At 40.0% G+C, this 18,378-nt stretch overlaps 1 protein-coding gene across 3 annotated transcripts in view; it reads left to right on the top strand.

The window, feature by feature from the left end:
- Positions 1 to 12,408: 12,408 nt before the first annotated feature.
- RGS22 (regulator of G protein signaling 22) overlaps positions 12,409 to 18,378 on the top strand; it is a 133,560-nt gene continuing 127,590 nt past the window's right edge. For 2 of the 3 annotated variants that reach the window (XM_072949535.1, XM_072949536.1), the window contains exons 1-2: positions 12,952 to 13,046; positions 13,556 to 13,584. In XM_072949535.1, coding sequence (XP_072805636.1) covers positions 13,022 to 13,046; positions 13,556 to 13,584 — 54 coding nt within the window. In that variant the 5' untranslated portion in view covers positions 12,952 to 13,021. Of the gene's footprint in view, positions 12,440 to 12,951; positions 13,047 to 13,555; positions 13,585 to 18,378 lie in introns of those variants that run through there. The other variant, XM_072949537.1, reaches the window with a different exon arrangement.

Here is an 18,378-nt window from a genome sequence, read left to right as displayed (position 1 = left end):
CTAAGGAGATGTAAAGAGTAAATTATTAGATATATGTGGTTATTCACAATGGGAGTCTTAGTCTAACCTGCCACGAGTCACATATAAATTTCTTTTACACATGAAGTTGTCAGTTGTGCAATGTAGAAACCTGGAATCCTATTTCTAGCCCATTACAAGGCACTTTGTTACTGTTTTATGTGTTGCAACCACACTGCCCTCTCAGTGGGATCACATTTGTCATCTTTTGGTTACCCAGTCCATTAGAATGTAATTTTTTATTTTACTCCTGTGGAGAAAAAGTAGATTTTTAACCACATTTAGTTTTAGAAACTGGTCATCTATATATGTTCCTCTCTACTGCAGGTACTGTTAAACAATGGAAGTTCAATTTTTAAAAAATATTTCTGGCTTTAAAGTGGAATGAATATTATAACAAAGTAGATATGACTGGAATAGTATAAGGACTTAGTACCACATATTTAAATGAGTTTATAATGAAACTTTCTGAAGAAAAAAGATCAGCATGGGAATTCAAGTTAATGAATGAAGCTGATTCCACACTTCTTGGTTGGTTTTACATTTGTGATGAAGTCAGGAGGTAGGTAGGTTAACTGGAAGAAAAGCATATGGTAGGCATGAACAACCTTAATAAGCAAACTCTCCAGCTATCCAGAAAATAATCATCAATATCCTAATTATAAATCACCACGTGTTAGAGTAACTGGCCAGCGCAGCTGCCCCAGCTGGAGGGTCCAGGAGCGTCCTGTGCTTCCTCTGTCATGGGGATTAGTGCACTTTACTTAAATTGTTTCCTTAATTTTTTTTCCCCAAGAGACTGTAAGCTCTTTGAAGGCCTGGACTGTGTCGTATTTGATTTAAATACCATTGCATCTCTAGTCTAGTGCCAGGCAAGTAGCAGGTGCTCAATAAATACTCATTGAATGAGTGGAATTTTTTTTTAGCGCTACCAGTGTTACTTTCTATTTAAGTAAACCATTATAATTCTACCTTAATAATGTGTTAATTTTTTTAATGTTTGATTTCAGTGACTAAGAGTTGATTACACAAAAAAGTGGAATCTAAATGACTTCTTAAGTTTCTTTTAAACATGTAATCAGTGGATTTGTTTGGTCTACTCATTGTTTTAGTTGACTTTTCTTACAATTAGTTAGGGTGCAGTGGAAGGAACACTGGACCAGGAATCAGAAAGCTGGGTTTGGCATCCTGAACCACCTGCTAGCTGTGCCCTTATTCATATCATTTACTGATTCTGAGTATATTTCTTTAACTGTAAATAAGGGAAGTTAAAAGAAATGATGTAGTGCGAAATTACTCTGTGTTACACCAACCGGTGTTACACATTTGGCTATATGAATACAATAAAACAAAATAACATTTGTTGGGGTAGAATGTCTGACCTTGGTATCATTAGCACTATGCTGAATGAAGCTGTAAAGTCGTCTCTAACCTGCTTGTGAAAAATGGTTGAAAAAAATTTCAATATACCATTAATTGAGCATTTACTATATACAGGCACTGTTCCAAGTTCTTTACATGAGTTAACTCATTTATTCTTCAAAGTGACTCTAATGCATTTATTATCATTCCTTTTTTTATATCAGGAAACCAAGAATAAGGGTAATTGTCTAAGATTGCACAGACAGCAAGTGAGGGGAGCTAGAATTCTAGCAGAGGGAGTCTGTCACTTGTATGTGACAAAACTCTTTGCAGAACCATTGTTGATAAATTCATTATGCATATAATTATTGTGTCTTAAATGGATTGTTTTGCCAATTAGGAAAAATTATTGGTATACCGGAGAAAAATAATTCTAATTTAGAACAACTTTGCCTGAATAGAGTAGTTCGTTAGCTCATGAGTGGCTTAAACAACTGTATCTTCGATGAACTAATGAATTGCATGAATACATTATTATCTGGGATCTCAGTTCCAGAGGCCACTGCTCCCAAGGCCTTTGTAATCAAAAGACACAAGGCATGAAGACAAGAGCATTACCACGTTCTAGTAATGACTACATTCTTAACAGGTTTTGATTACTGGATGAGGGAAAGTAATGAGAAAAGGTTCACCAAACATTTATTGCTGGGACTACTCTGTTTCCAAGATTTCAAAACAAGGGGGATGATTAAATTTGGCACTTTATTTTTGTATTTTGTTTTGTTTCTTAATGAAGGCATAAGGAAAAGAATGAGTATTAATTCCGAGGAAAACCAATAAATGCTTTACCTTCTACTGATTTAGGGTAAGAATCTGTCTTTTCCTCCTGTGATGTGTCCCCCTGCAGCCGTGCTATCTAATGGCAGGAATTTTCTTTCTCTTTGACTTCCACTTGGTTCCAGGAAGGACAGATATTTCCCATTTCTGACCCCCCTCATTTGGAAAAAAAATGGTAATAAACTTGTGATAAGTAGTATATAAAGTGAAACAGCACTTTAAGTGCTATCTGATTGTTTTATGGTAGCATTTCTGTGGGCAAAAATATGGATGTTTAAATTTATTCCACCTATTTAAAGACTTAACAAAGTCTTACGGATTTCTTAGCAGTAATTTAAGGGTAGAAGTACTATTGAGAAAATATTTTTGATACTTACATAGCACTGTGTAAATCTAAGTTTTAAAAAATTTTTTCAATTACCTTTGCTTAATTTATGACACAAAGGAAAACCGTCATAAATTTATGACACAAAAATTTACTGAATATTTTCAACATTTGACCTCTTATGTTCCTAGTTTGCATTAAGTTATTAATATGGATTTATTTTAAATAGTGTCTCTTTAAAATAGTGTAATATATGTAGGAAGTGCTTTAAATATCTTAAAAGATGGAAATACCCATTGTTTCTGTGTAGAAGAGGGTAAATATTTCAAAGCTCACACTAAACATTCCACAAGGGGGCGCCAAAGACTCATTTATGGTTATTTTGGCTCCCCTTCAAAAAAGTAAATTTAGTTTTTATATATTTGACATTGATGTGCTATGGCATTGCCAGATAGGGGCCATGTTCTTTAATTTTTTAAGTGTATATAGAATGAATGTTGTTAATAGTTAATACTTAGAGTTGGTAATTAAAATATTTTATCTGGCTTACAAGAGTGTACTATTTTACGGGATGACTTAATGAGAGCAGCTTTTTGGTAGCCGGGTCTGTACCTTGGCCATCTGTGTTCACTTGCCCAACAGCTCTACCATCCTGGCTCCCTCATCATGGACTGTGGAGCCAGAGGAGTAGAAGGAGCAGTAGAAACACAGAGGTGAGCGCTGGTTGTGAATGGTGGTGGTGCGCTACCAGCTATTTCCCTCTGGAATTCTCATTTCTGCAGCAAGGTGGTGCTTGGTTCACTTCCTGCCTAGATTCTGCTCCATGCCTCTTAACAGGTCTCTTTGCTTCTGCTTTCTCCCCATCTGACTCTGTTCTAAGTGTCCATTGCCAGGTTATTTGTACTAAAATGTGGCTCCAATTATGTTGGTTCCTATTAAAAATGTAGCAGAATTTAGAATCTCCTAATGGTCCTAACTTTCTAGTAATCTCTCCCACCATTCCACTCTGCACACTTTGTTCCAGCCAAACTAGACTCCTTACTGTTTTCTAAACTTCCCCTGTGCTTTCTCCCACTTCCTCTCTCTCGCCGCACGAAATCCTGCCAAATCCAGCTAATCCTTAGTTTCTTTCCCTGAATCATTTTCTGATCTCTCCAAGGTGGAATTCTTACCTTCTTTGAATCTAGTGTTTATTTATACCTTTCTTGGGGTATTTCTGGCATGTCTTATTTGTATTAAATTCTTTACTTGTCTTCCACCATTACCAAGTTCCTTAAAAGCAAATTGTTTTATTCACCTCTCTCTTTTAGCAGAGTGTCTTGTGCATGATAAAGGATGCAGCAAGTATTAATTGAATTGCTGAATTAATGATGATTATTACATGCTATTATAATGAATCATGACGGTGACATATAATAGGATAATATCATGAATGAGAATTAAGATATGTATGCATGTATGCATATATACATACATATACATATGTTAAATGTTTAAGGGCAGTGGATTTCGGTCTTTAGAGGAAAATATGCATCAATTTATGGTTAAGTGGTCGTAACTACATGCAGAAAGTAAACCATACGTTCAAATTTTTATGTGCTAGGGTGGCAAAGAGATTTAATTTTTGTGTGTGTTACTGTTACAAAGAAGGAAATATGTGTTCAAAACATAGTATATTAAAGGAAGAAAATATTTCTTTTTTTCCAGCTTCATTGAGAAAGAATTGACATACAACATTCTGTGAATTTAAGGTATACTACATTTATTTAACATATATTGCAAAATGATTACCACCATGGTATTATATTAGCTAACACCTCCATCCCATCACATAATTACTTTTTAGTGTATGTGTGGTGAGAACAATTAAGATTTACTCACTTAGCAACTTGCAAGTATACAATACAGTATTGTTAGCTGTAATCAGCATGCTCTACATAAGATCCCCAGAACTTGCTAATCTTATAGCTAGATGTAATTTGATTTCTTGAATGCTTTCATGCATTTTGGTAAATATTAATAATTTTGGTAAAAATAAAAATAATTTGAAGCTTATTTAGGTGTCACCTAAAAAAAAAGCTGGATAATCTTATATATTTAAAATAAATACTTTAATAATAAAGCCATGGGTTAAGAACAAAAAAATTACCATCTAGGTGATCTTACTGAGGTACAAATCTGAGTATATCTCTCATTTGCTTTAAATATTAATTAATTGACTTGCTGAATTAATAATAATTGGTTGCCATATGAGATAAATTTTATCCAAATCTCAGTTTTCTTTAATTATTCAGCTGAGATCATAGGGAACTTCAAGTACAGTTGTTTGTTTTTGAGAGAGCTAAAATTGAGCCACTGCCTGCTTCATGCTCCCTTTGCTCCAGCTCTCTGGCCACTTACAGTTTGCCTGTTCTGCTTCCTCCCTCGGATCTGATCGGCATTCTCTCCCTTCCCCTCTGCCTCACTCCTATTTGCTTTTTAGAACTCTGCTCAGTGGACAGCAGGGCTGATCACCTTCCCCCCTCCCAGGCTGGCTGTGTCACTCCCCGGAGACCGTTTGTATCTGTGTTATCGCAGCCTTTATCAGAACTTTTATGCTTTCCTCCTTAGGCAGGGAGGTCCTCTGACCGGTTGGTGTCTGTGTCCTCAGCACTTAATCTAGTGCCTCAGCACTGAACGGAAGTTCAGTGTGGACCAAAAGGCTTTCCTGCCATCACTCCTACGCCCAGCCTGGGTTAGGTCTACGTGGGGTGCAATGGGGAGCAGAGAGAGGGAGCTCTGTGTCGTTGTTAAAAATGAGGGATTGCCAAGGCTGCTGTCAGGAGAGGCCTCCTTTTTCCTTAGTCTGTGCTGCCAGAGCCGTGTACCTGGGTTGTAGTTGTTGAACCTCCACATACACTGCTGCCTCTCTCCTTTCCTGCTGATACAGACGGTGACCTGCACTCGTTTTCAGGTTGCTTTGTAAGCGCTTTTGAATTGTTTCATGAAGAGTGTAAATACCCCAAGGGCAGGGGCTGTTTTCTCCTGCCGCTGTCTGGTGCTCTAGTGTCTGCTAGTGTGACCAGAGACACAGTAAATGTTGACTACATGGGCTGTGAAACCCTGAGACAGTGACCCCAATTTAAAATATTTACAGCTCTTTATTGTTGGGGCTAATTTTTAATTTGGTCAGGAAATGAACCATGTAACTTACAGACACGATCTCATTATATTAAGAGCAATGCTGTGAAAGTGGTACCGTTAGTATTTGCTGCTTTTTCCCCAGAAAAGCCTCAGAGGAGTTTAAAACTGTGTTCAGCCCACTAGTGAATGTAGGGCTGCGATTAACATGGTGGCTGTTTGCCGCCAGACGTTGAGGCTGAGCTTCCCGCCTGCCCGTGCCGACCAGCGCAGTGCCCTCTCCCGTGGCCGTGGCCGCGGCCTCTGCTGCTCCTGCTCCCTGGTGATTAGAGAATCACGTGCTGTTGGTCTGGCTTCAGGTGAGGCGATAGGAAATCAAGCTATTGGACTTTGTATTTTTCCTGATCCCTGGTACCCGATTGGGAGATTAAAAATTAAGAGATTTTTTAAAAATCTACCAGTCTAATGTTCTTTATACCTTTTCAGAAAATCTTTTTTAGAGCAGTTCTAGGTTGACAGCAAAATTAAGAGGAAGTTGCAGAGGTTTCTTAAGCTCCCTGTCCTCACACCTGCACAGCCACCCTGTTATCAGCATCCCCACCAGGGCGGTGCACCTGCTGTAATGGAGGAGCCTCCATGTACACATCATAATCACCCAAAGCCCATAGTTTACCTTTGGGTTCACTCTTGGTGTTGTACACGCTGTGGGTTTGGACAAACACATGACTTGTAGCCCCCACTGTAGTATCGTGCGGAGCAGTGTCGGTGAGCTGAGAACCCTCTGTGCTCTACCTGTTCATCTCTCTCCCCACTGACTTCTGGCAACCACTGATCTTTTTACTGTCTCCATGTTTTGCCTTTTCCAGAATGTTGTATAGTTGGAATCATACAGTATGTAGCCTTTTTCAGTTTTGCATTTTACTTACTAATACGCAGTTAAGGTTCCTCCATGTCTTTTTGTGGCTTGATAGCTCAATTCTTTTTAGTGCTGAATAATATTCCATTGTCTAGATATACCACAGTTTATTCATTTATGTACTGAAGGGCATCTTAGTTGCTTCCAAGTTTTGCTGATTATAAATAAAGCTGCTGTAAACATCCTTGTGAAGGTTTTTGTGTGGACATAAGCTTTCAGTGCCTTTGGGTAAATACCAATGAGCACAATTATTGGATTGTATGATAAGAGTATGTTTAGTTTATAAAAAACAATTAAACTGACTTCCAAAGTGGCTGTACCATTTTTGCCATCCCACCAGCAGTGTACGTGGTGAGTTCCTGTTGCTCTACATTCTCACCAGCATTTGGTGTTGTCAGGGTTTGGATTTTGGCCATTTGAAAAGGTGTGTAGTGGTATCTCATAGTTGTTTTACTTTATAACTTCCAATAATATAATCTTTATTTCTTTATTCAGTAAATATAATCCACTTATTTAACACATATTTGTTATTTACAGTATCATGGCAGGCTTTGTTCTAGGTCCTGGGGCTACAGGAGAGACCAAAACAGGTCAAAAAAATCCCTTTGAGTTCAAATTCATTTTTTAAAAAAAGTGGGACAGGGGAGGAAGAAAAAAATGGAAAAAAGAAAAAATAATGCATTCTCTATTTGTAAAAATTACAACATCCTAGAGCAATATTAGACTTAAAACTTTAAGCAGGGAAGGGTTAAAAACTTGAATTATTTCATCAGTTTGTGAAAGAAACAAAGTAATATAATGGAATATATTGACAATTAGAATAAATCTAAAACAGCAGGTCCAGCTGGTAGTTATCTTGGATAAATTAAGAAACTGCCTAATGACAGTATTAAACTCATTATGTTCCTTCTTCAAAAAATTATGAACTGTTAAGTTAGGAAATAGAAAAAAATGGCTATTTTCTAGTTATATGTGATACGGATGTGTGCAGTTGTTATCCAATGTAGATAAGATATGTAATTTCACAGAAAGGAAAGAATCAGTGATTATCAAAAAGAGGATGGAAGGAAACAACATACATTTTCTAACCTGTGTAACTGATCTCCTTGCCACAACAGCAGTTGCTTTAGGGACTGGAGTAGGGGATGGCATCATATATCATTAGATGCTGAGTTGCCCCCTGGATCCTCGGAGAGACATTCTATTGCATTGTCTTGTCATTTTGATTCATTTATTCATGAATAAAAATGATTCATGTGAAAGTTAAGGATATAGTTTGGCTGTGTGGAAATAAGTGAAAATAACCCAAATAAAAGTCTACTTATTCAGAGTTTGCTACAGCAAAGGCGTTGGCCACCATCACTTGCACGTGGCAGTGGCTCAAAGGCACGCAAGAGAGTGGAAGAGCTGTACAGTGAAGAGGGGAAGACGTCAGGTGTGCTCTGATTGGAGGTTGTGGGCGTGGGGAAGCTGGAAGTAGGCCAACCAGAATCTAGCAGGCGTCCTGTTGTTAGTTAGGGAAGCATATTTGGCTTTCTCTGGTTGATCCTGAGTTGGAAGCGGGGACAAAAATTAGAGAGACTGGCAGTTACTGACCAAAGCCAGACCATTCCAGGCCTGTTGCTGCAGAAGTGTGGCTTGGCTTCCCAGGCTGGTTGCTGCAGAGGTTATTAAATTCTGTTGTCGTAAATGGTCTAGCCATTGTCCATTTGTACATTCAGACTCTCAGCCTGTTAAATATCCCATTACTATCAGAAGTTAAAATCACAATGATAATAGGAGTTTCATTGTTTGATGCTATTCCTGTTTCCTGTTCACATTTAGAAAGATTTAGAACTAGGCTTAAGTTTGACCCTACCACATTAAATGCCAGGAAGGACCGCTTCTTTTAAATCATTAAATAGGTAGGATGCCTAAAAATAAGCTCTTGGTTGTCAAGGAGCTATATACACATACACATACCCAAACACACCTGTCCCTTCAGCAGTACGTGGGAGAATCATTGGATAAATCCCTTCTCACCCCGAGCAGGCTACACAGAGTAGCCCTAATGCAAATTAATCCTTGCAACTCAGATCAGCCCTCGTGACATTTGGTTTGAGGCTCGTATTTGGAAACCTGATCATTTTTCTTTGTCTGCAGCAGGTTAATGTGGCATCACTTCCGTCCTGTTCCACAGTTATGTTGGCTTCTCACCGTATCACAGTTTTAACTGTTTTGCAGGGAGACTGTCTGATACGCTCTACCCAGATTGAATTTTAGGTGTACCACAAAGTCTATGTTTAAGTAAATCTGTCTCAAACATATCCTTCCAATTTGCTAACAGTAGGTCCAGAATCAGAAGAGAATAAACAAAAACTTAAGTCCATTTATGCAGCTATAGTTCTCACTATAAACTTGTGGTTTTGAACTGCCTTGGTTTTCAGCAGTGGTAAAGACTGGTCGTAGAAGAAGGCTTTTTTGGAAAAACGAGCTAGTTTAGGGGCAGAAACATCATGTGTTAAAAGTTAGTCAAACCTAGTCATCAGGGAAATGCAAATCAAACCCACAGAGAGAGACCACTTCACACCCAGCAGGATGGCTGCAATCAGAAAGACAGATGGTAACAAGTATTAGTGAAGATGTACGAAAATCAGAACCCTCATCCACCGCTGGTGGGAATATAAGATGGTGCAGTCAATTTGGAACATAGTCTTGCAGGGGAAGGAGGGCGTAGCTTAGTGGTGGAGCGCATACCTAGTGTGCACAAGGTCCTTGGTTCAATCCCCAGTACCTCCATTTAAAATAAATGAATTATCTCTCCCCTGAAAAAAATTCTAAAAAAAAGAGACAAAATAGTCTTGCAGTTCCTTAAAAAGTAAACATAGAGTTACCATATTGCCCAGCAATTCCACTCCTAGGTATATACCCCAGAGGAATGAAAACATATGTCCACACAAAAACTTGTACACAAATGTTAACAGCAGCATTATTCGTAATAGCTTAAAAAGTGGAAACAATCCAAATGTCTATTAACTGGTGAGTGGGCAAATAGTGGTATATCCAGACACTGGAATGTACTTATTCAGCAATCAAAAAGAAATAAAAACCCAATTCATGCCACAACATAGATGGCTAGATTTTACAAATAATATGCTAAGTGAAAGAAACCAGTCACAAAAGACCAACATATGGTGTGATCCCATTTATACGAAGTATCCAGAATAGGCAAATCTATAAAGACAGCAGGTAGATTAGTGGGTGCAGGTGGGAGTGGGACAAGAGGTGACAGCTGAAGGGTGTGAGTTTTCTTTGAGGTGATGAAAATGTTCTGAAATTGATTATGGTAATGGTTGCAACTCTGAATATACTGAAAACCACTGAATCACACAGTTTAAACAGGTGAATTTTATGACATGTGAATTATATATCAATACAGCTGTTACCAAAAAAATCATCAAAACATTAAAATAGCTTATAACCTATGCATTTGGGTGCAAGTTACTGTTTTTATGATTCTTAGGCTGTTTTAAAAATCTCTGATGAGGTTATTTTTAGGCTAAGTTGTTAGCACAGTTGTTAAAGAGCAAAGGTTTTGGATCAGACAGACTGGATCAGCTGGTAGCTGCAACACTTGCAAATTGTTTGTCTTTGGGCAACTCATCTCACCTTTCCAAGTCTCAGTTTCTTAAATTGTTGAGAACAATACTGGTCTCTTAGGGTTATTGTTAGAGGTCCACAGTGAGAGTGCAATAAGTGTTAGCCACACAATGTTAAAACAAATTATTGACTCATCATCAATGTGCTATCTAAAACAGGAATTAAGAAGTCTTGTCTGTGAGCAGGGAACAGTGCAGAATGATTGTAATGGAGAGATGTTTCAACAAATACATAACGTACTGAGCGGTATGCGTTCAGTGGTGGGTGCTGGAGGGGGTGTGCTTAAAATAACATGGATCTCCTTCACCCCCAGGAGTTTACTGTCTGGTTAGTGGCACTGAGAGTAGAGGGTACACCTTCCTGTACAGATAATTTTAATATTAATACAGGTTTAAGATAGGAGTTTGTACCAAGTATACAGCAGCAAGAGGAGAAGCTAATGAAAGGAATTCATCAGAAGGTATCCTGCAGGTGACACCCAAGCTGAGTATTGGAGAATGAGATAATTTAGCCTGGTAAAAAAAGGCTAGACGGACTTCCCTGGTGACAGAAACACTGCAAGCAAATGCCTGAAAAGCCCGTTGATATGTCGACTCTCAGATTTATATCTCCCAAATTCCAGGCTCCCATGTCAACTGCAAACTCAAAATCTTTGCTTGGATGGCTAAGAGGCAGCTTAACCTCTGTCTGACCTGTGGTCCACTCACAGCTTTCCCCATCTCCAAGGACTGTAACTCCATCCTTCAGGTTGCTCATGGCAGAAACCTCTGAGTTATTCTCAACTACTTTCATTCCTACATCTAATTTGTCAGGGAATCATCCTGGTTCTAACTTTAAAATATATGCAGAATCCGAGTCCATCTCAAGCCTGTTACTGCTACCACCGTGCTCTGAGCCAGATCTGTTACTACCTGGGCCCATCTCTATTCTATCCGTACAGCACCCAGAGTGATCCTTTTAAATACATGTGAAATCTCTCTTTACAACTCCTTTTTTTGGGAGGGGGAAAGTAACTTATTTTATGTATGTATGTATGTATGTATGTATGTATGTATGGAGGAGGTACTGGAGACTGAACCCAGGACCTGGTGCATGCTAAGCATGGACTCTACCACTGAGCCATACCCTCCCGCCTCTTCACAACTCCTGTAGTTCGCATCTTAGGCAGGATGAGAGTCCATCTGAGGGCGGACAAAGCCCTTTCTGATTTCCCTCACATGTCACCTTTTTCTTCTCTTCACTACTCTCCCTTGATTTCGTTCGGCACACTGATTTTGTTTGGCCAAGGGAGTAGTCCATTGCTTTATTTTTTGTCTTTGCCTGTGTATGGTTGAAAAGGCAATAAATATAACTAAGCAGGTGTTATAGTTCCTGGCAGTACAAGCACCCATTGTCTTACTCCTTGTTTGCTTAAGCATTCACACCTGTGGGTCCCTGGGAGGCGAATGTGGAGCCACTGAAGCTTTTAAGTAGGTCAGATTTGCATTTAGATTATTTTGCTTTCTGCATGGAGAATGGATTTTAAGGGGAACTCCACTAAAAGCAGAGTCTAAGAGACAAGTTAGGAAGTTCTTACAGCTGTCCAAATGGGAGCCTGTGCTAGGGCTGCGGTTGTTAGTGGGAATGCAGAGAAGATTCCAGATTCCACAAATACTTTAAGGTAGAATTGGCAGAACCTAGCACTTGGCTGAATATGGGGTTTCTGGCCTGGGTCACTTGGTGGATGAAGGTACCATTTACTGAACATGGAATTTATGTAGGAAGATGAAATTTGACAATAAGAAATCAGAAGAGTGTGAATTTCCTTTAGGACATTTTGGTTTGGAAGCATCCAAGAAGATCTGCCACTGGTAGCAACTGAATTTAGGGTTCTGAGGCTCGAGGGAGAGGTCTGGGTTGGAAATTTGAGTTAGCCACGACATTTCTAAAAGTGTCCCCCCTCCCCCCCCATTAGAAGCATTGTCTTTCTTTTTGCAAATTTCTCTTTTCACTTAAAACTGCTCTATTATAATTTTCCCTAGAACACACACCGTGGGCATCCTCAGTTGACTGTTACGTCTTCTTGCCTCCTCTGGTAATGGCTAAAGCCTACCTATCTTGAAAATTCGGCTGTCCTAACCGACTGGAGGAAAAATGTGGGGAAGACCTGGTTCCTAAGGCACGCGAATATTTTAACTTTTGATGGAGGCATTTGATACAACTGTGAATGAGCTCAAGCAAGAGTATGTGTGTGGAGTACTCGTCCTCCTTTAGTATCAAAAAAACTCTTCCCTTTCTACCCACTCATCTCAGGAGGACCAGCCCGTCTGGCCTCCACTCCCGCACCCGCTCCGAGCGGATCTTTTGTTTCCACGGACTCCACATTTCCTGGACGGCGCGGGCGGGAGCGCGTGCGGGGAGCACTGGCCGAGCCGCGGTCACCACGGCAACGAGGCCCCGGCTGGTGCGGGGGCAAAGGGCGACGCGCGTGTCCGGGGCCCTCGCGGTGGCGGCGCCGGGGTCGGGGCGCGCGGCGTCCCTCAGGCGTTGGCGGTGGCGCCGGCCCCCCGCCGGGAGGAGGACGGGCTGGGGCGGCCGGCGAGTCCCTTCTTCGGCCGCAGGGGGCCCCCCAAAGGCGTGTGACCGCTCGGAGCGGCCCGCTGGTCGGCCCCCGCATTGTCTCGGCTCCATAGCAACTCGGGCCGGGCGGGGGCCACAGCGGCCGGCGCAGCCCGGGGCCGCGCGCCGCTCCGCGTCGCCCTCCGCTCCCGGGCCTCAGGGCCCGCGCCGATTCGGGGGCCCCGGGCGCGGGCACCGGCGGCGGCATGCCCCAGAAGCGGCTCTCCGCCGGTAGGTGGGCCGGGGCCGGGGCGCGCGGACGGCCGCTCTGGCCCGCGGGGCGGCCCCGCCGCGCACGGCCTCTGGGCTTCCCCCTCTGCCCGGGCGTCCCCTCTTCCAAACATTCGAAGCCCTGGCTTCAAAGCCCTCTCATTGCGTTTTATTACGAATTTTACCGAAACCACGCCGCTTTTACAGTGCCTCCTTGGCACCCTCTTATTTTATCTTGCTTAATTCTCCGTTTTGCAGCGGGAATAACAGAGACCTCCATTTAGTAAGGCTAACTCCAGCGTCACAGTGAAGTAGTGACCAAGCTGGATTCCAGAGGCCTTTCCTCCCCACTTCCACCTTGAATTCCAATTTAAAATTCAATCCATGTGCAGAGAATGGACAGAGGGCCAAAATTTTTACTGAGTTGCCCACGTATAAAGTAGGGCTAAGTACTGTCTCAAATTATTTCATTTACTTTAAAAGGAAATCAGATTTGAGTGAGATAATGTCATTTTTTTATCTTGTTTCAGAGCCACCAGCTATTACAGAAGAGGAGTTTGTAAGTACAATTTAGAGGGCTGCTTTTTTTTTTTCTTGGCTTTTTCTTTTTTTAACAGCAAATTATCATAGAAAAAAGCTGTGCATTTTCTTTTCTTCTTTTTGCCAAATGGGTATAAATAGAAGCTTTGGTTTCATAACAGTGGTGCTGAGTACAAGGCCGTCTTGTATTTTTTAACAGGTGCATTTTTAAGAAAGGGCCAATTGATTTTTATGGTGGATGCTGTTCATTGTTAAAGTTCTTTTACACAAATCGTCTCATTTAATTTTGCTGAACTTTTAAATGACTCCTTGGGAGGTAGATTTTATCTCCATAGTTTTATTGTGATGTGGCTGTGCAGTTCCTGGTTACAGTAAACAGTAGTAGGTGGAATTGATTGATAATAAGTGGTCAATTTATAGGCATAATTCCTTTAAAAGTGTACTGAACTTTGTTCTCAGGTCAGACTTCTGGACAGCTGAGTAATAGTAAGTACTTTACTTTGCTGAGTACATTATATACATTTTCGTGTAGGTGAGCGCTGCATCTAGGGTGGTAGCTTCAACTATAATTCCCATTGTGTGTTTAAGGAACTTCCCAAGGTAATAATACACTTAGATAGGAAGGAGTGGAGCCTGATTTCTACTCAGGTTTGATTCCAAGAGCTCTGACCACTTCTCTAGATTATTTGCTCATGTCCTACAGCACTTAATTTCTCTTGCTGGTCGATTATCTTATTTGCTTTGGCTTTTTATTCAACAAACGTGAGTGCCTCTGTATTCACAGTGCAGTGCTCCATGCTGAGGATAAGTCTCAACAAGTTCACTGTCTAGGAGGGGCTACGAGAGGAGAGGGTCTCTGCTAGCTGAATCTGCTAGCACTTTCCACTTTCACCCTTTGGTCCACCACTGAGAGAGGGGGACCAAGACAGAGGCACAGAGAGCCAGTCAGAAACTCCACCTGTCTTCCTGTTGCCTTGGTATAACACTGTGCAGTGGTAAACTTCTTTAAACTGCTTCCTGAGCTGTTCCTCATCCCAGCCAGGAGTAAGCGTTTCTGGGGGCAATCCTTTCCCATGCAACGCCAGCATAAACTCTCTAAAGAGCACTTAGCAATATTATACTTAACACTTAAGCTGTCTGCTAACCTCCCCAGGTCTTTTCCCAGTTTGTGGGAACTCATAGCCTTGAAGACTATTAGCTACTCCTCTTTTTCTTGGTTTGTTTGATGCCACTCTCCCCTAGTTCTCCTGTCTCTCATTTTGAAGTCCCCCTTTCTGGCTTCTCTTTTTCCTTGCCCACAAAAGTGTTGACCTTCTTCAGGATTCTCTGGGGGCACTCCTCTTCTCCTCCTATAGCTTCAGCTACCCTTATGTCCCAGACTCCCACCCAGCGCCGCACACCTCCAGCCCACACACATCTTCTGATGCCAGAATTCTGTATCTGTTGGGTTGTTGGGCACCTTCATGATCTGGATGTCCCTGAGTCATGTCAGTAGTCTACACTGAACTAACGCCCATCCCTTCTCCTTCATTCTGTCTTTCTTCCTCTTTTATAATTTTGGTTAGTGGTGTCAGTGGCCAGTCACCTAAGCCAGAACCTTTCTTCCCTTTTCTTCACCTGCCACCTGCAGTCATTTACCAAGTTCCTTTCATAGCCAGATCTTTTTCTTCATCCTCTGCAGCTCCTGTCTTATTCAAGCCCTCATCCCTGAGCGTGGACTTTGGCAGTAGTCCTAACTGATTATCACTGCCTCCAATACTCTCTCTGCCGACTTCAATTTCTCTTTGCCTGAGGCATAAAGTGCAAACTCCTGTGCATCAACTATGCGAATTACCTGCTGTGGCTTTGCTCTGCCTTTAGATTTTTTTTTTTCCTTTCTCCCCTCACTCCTGCCGTAGCTAACAGATTGCTATTAACTCTAAAAAATCACATTACTCGATTGCTCAGAGCTTTCATTAATCCTACTATTTATTGAATGCTGACTACCTACTAGTATTTAACCTGAAAACAACCCTATTAGGGGGTTATTAACACCCACATTTCACAGATGAGGAAGTCAGTGTTCACAGAGGTTAACTAACTTGGCTTGAGGCCACACATCTAGTAACTGGCAGAACCAGAATGTCAAACGCCTTCCTTTAGCGTTCAGAATCGTTTTCTGTAACTTTTCAGGCTTCTTTAACCTTACCTCCCAGTACTTCCTGTGTGATAAAGACAATGTTCATACTGTTTTTGGTGTTTATAAAGTACTTCCACATGCCTTCTGTTCCAGCCAAACTGCCTTGGTTGCCTCCTTGCCTTTGCTGTCGAGTTTTGTCTCAGTTGCTCTCCCCCATCCATTTCACAATCTTGCACATTCTTCGAGGTCCAGCTCATCTCCTCCGTTTCCAAACTATAATCACCCAGATTGCCTTTGAGCCCTGTGCAGCTTTCAGTTTGTGACCCGTATGTGACGAGATCCTCAAATTCATATGCTCACCAAGCATTATCTGTCGATTAAATAATTCATATGTCAGACAGATAATATTTATCTGTCTTTTTCAAAAGTGTAAAAGTTTCTCTTTTTCTCATTAATATTCTTAGAAAAAAGTGTGTGGCAGAGGTCTCTGGTTCCCCAAAGTCCATTCTACCATTTTCCATAATACATACTAGACACATGGCTCTCCGGAATAAAGACTACATTTTCTAGCCTCCTTTGCAACTAAATTTAACCAAATTCTGACTAATAGACTGTAAGCAGAAGTGTTGTGTCCTATTTCTGGAAACCTAATGTTTACAAAGATTAAATAACTAACCCAGAGGTCACACAGCTAGTGGCTGGTTGAGCCACAGTTAGAACTTGGGTCGTTGTGCTTCTAACATTTAGGTAAGCGTAAAGGGAAAGAACATACTCTTTTTCTTTTTTCCTGTTGGCTGGAATGAGGATGTGATCTTGGAGCTCATCCCTGAGTCATCTTGGATCATGAGGTAGAAGTGGTATCTGGAGGATGTCAGAGTCACAAGATCAAAGGGCCCTGGGCTCCGGATACGTTGGGAAGCCACAATGCCAGTTCTGAACTGCTTATAATTATGTGAGAAATAACTTCTATTTTATGTAAGTAGTGTTGTTTTGGTTTTCCATTGTTGTCAGTATAATCCTATGTTAATATAAAGTGCTTCCATATTCATAGGAACTTTTTTCGTATTGCATTTTCTCACTCAGTGATCTAAAATCCACAGTGCTATATGGATGTCTGCAAAATACGTAACCTTTATGTCGGGTCTTAATCTTCAAAGGAGAGAATAACATTTAGGATAAATCATTTGTTGTCAGGGACACATTGCCTTGTATAATTTTAACTTTTTGTTTATAAATTTTGCAATTTCTTAACAAAATTGTGAGCTCCTATAGAGTACACCTTAATATTCCCTTTAGTAAGTAGCATGATTCCCAGAATATGTTATTAGATGATTAATAATCCATTTTGGTTGATGGATATTTTCATAGATAACAATTAATATAATTTGCTTCACTTATAATTAAATTTTTTGCAAAGCTTAATTTGATACATAGTCTGTATTTCCTGAGTATTTCTCTCTTGACTTTTTTTTTCTACTTTAGTGTCTTTATTAACTTTGTATTTGATTGGTCTTTGATAATTCTCTTAGGAAAAATGTACACCAAAAACTTAAATATTTGATTATCTCATTAGTTCCTTTGGGGGTATATTTTTAACTACATAAGCAATATATAAATACATTCTTACAAATAATTCAAATAATAAAAGTGATAAAGTGAATGCTTCTCCTTATTACTTCCCTAAATCTCAGCCTCTCTTTTGTATTCCATAAAAACTGAAATATAAATCTATCATAGCAAAAATAGTGGAGTTCAGACTGCTTTATGATACATTGGGATTTGATTGTATGTTAGATATACACTGAAAAAAGTTTAAAGTGACAGTGACTCCTAAAATTCTTTTTAACTTTAAAACAGAAGTTAGTGTTAAAGATGTGAGTACTTGACTCTTAAATCCAAAATAATCATAATTTTTGTTGTGCCTTAAAAATTGAAACTACACATATAGATACGCCATGCTTCAAAATAGTCTTGGTAGAGTAAAAATTTTGTAATATAATATCTTGTTAAAGATTTTCAGATATATAAAACCCACAGTTTCAGCTTTTCTTTTTCAACCACAGTTTCAGGTTAAAAAACAGACGACATTTAAAAAAAAAAGAAAAAAATTTTCTAAAGCAGATGCCCTTTATTTTTACCATCAAATTGAGACTGTAGTTTCAAGCAGTATTTTCTGTATTTTCCTTGTTAAAAATCGTATTTTTTGAGCTAATCGCTAGTCTGTTCAGATTCATATTCTGTTATTTGTATAGGTTGAATGGAATTGTTATAAACACAGCATTTCCAAAGCATGAGGATATTATTATTATTCTAACCTAGTATGCAAATATTTTCTCACATTATGTAGGTTGTCTTTTCACTTTCTTAGTAGGGTCCCTTTAATTCATAAAAGTTTTTAATTTTTATGAAGTCCCATTTATTTATTTTTTCTTTTGTTGCTCATGCTTTACATGTTGTATTTAGGAATATATTGCCAAATCCAAGGTCATGAAGATTTATCCTTATGTTTTCTTCAAAGTAGTTTATAGTTTTAGCCCTTATGTTAGGTCTTTGATCCATTTTGAGCTAATTTTTGTGTATGTTATAAGGAAAAGGTCCAACTTCATTCTTTTAAATGTGGGTATCTAGTTTTCCTAGCACTGTTTGTTGAAAAGAGCTTCCTTTCTCCACTGAATGGTCTTGGCACCCTGGTTG

Source organism: Vicugna pacos, chromosome 25 (assembly GCF_048564905.1).
Source record: "Vicugna pacos chromosome 25, VicPac4, whole genome shotgun sequence".
Lineage (NCBI taxonomy): Eukaryota > Metazoa > Chordata > Mammalia > Artiodactyla > Camelidae > Vicugna > Vicugna pacos.
Note: the sequence above shows the minus strand (reverse complement) of the source record. Positions and strands in the feature narration are given on the sequence as shown.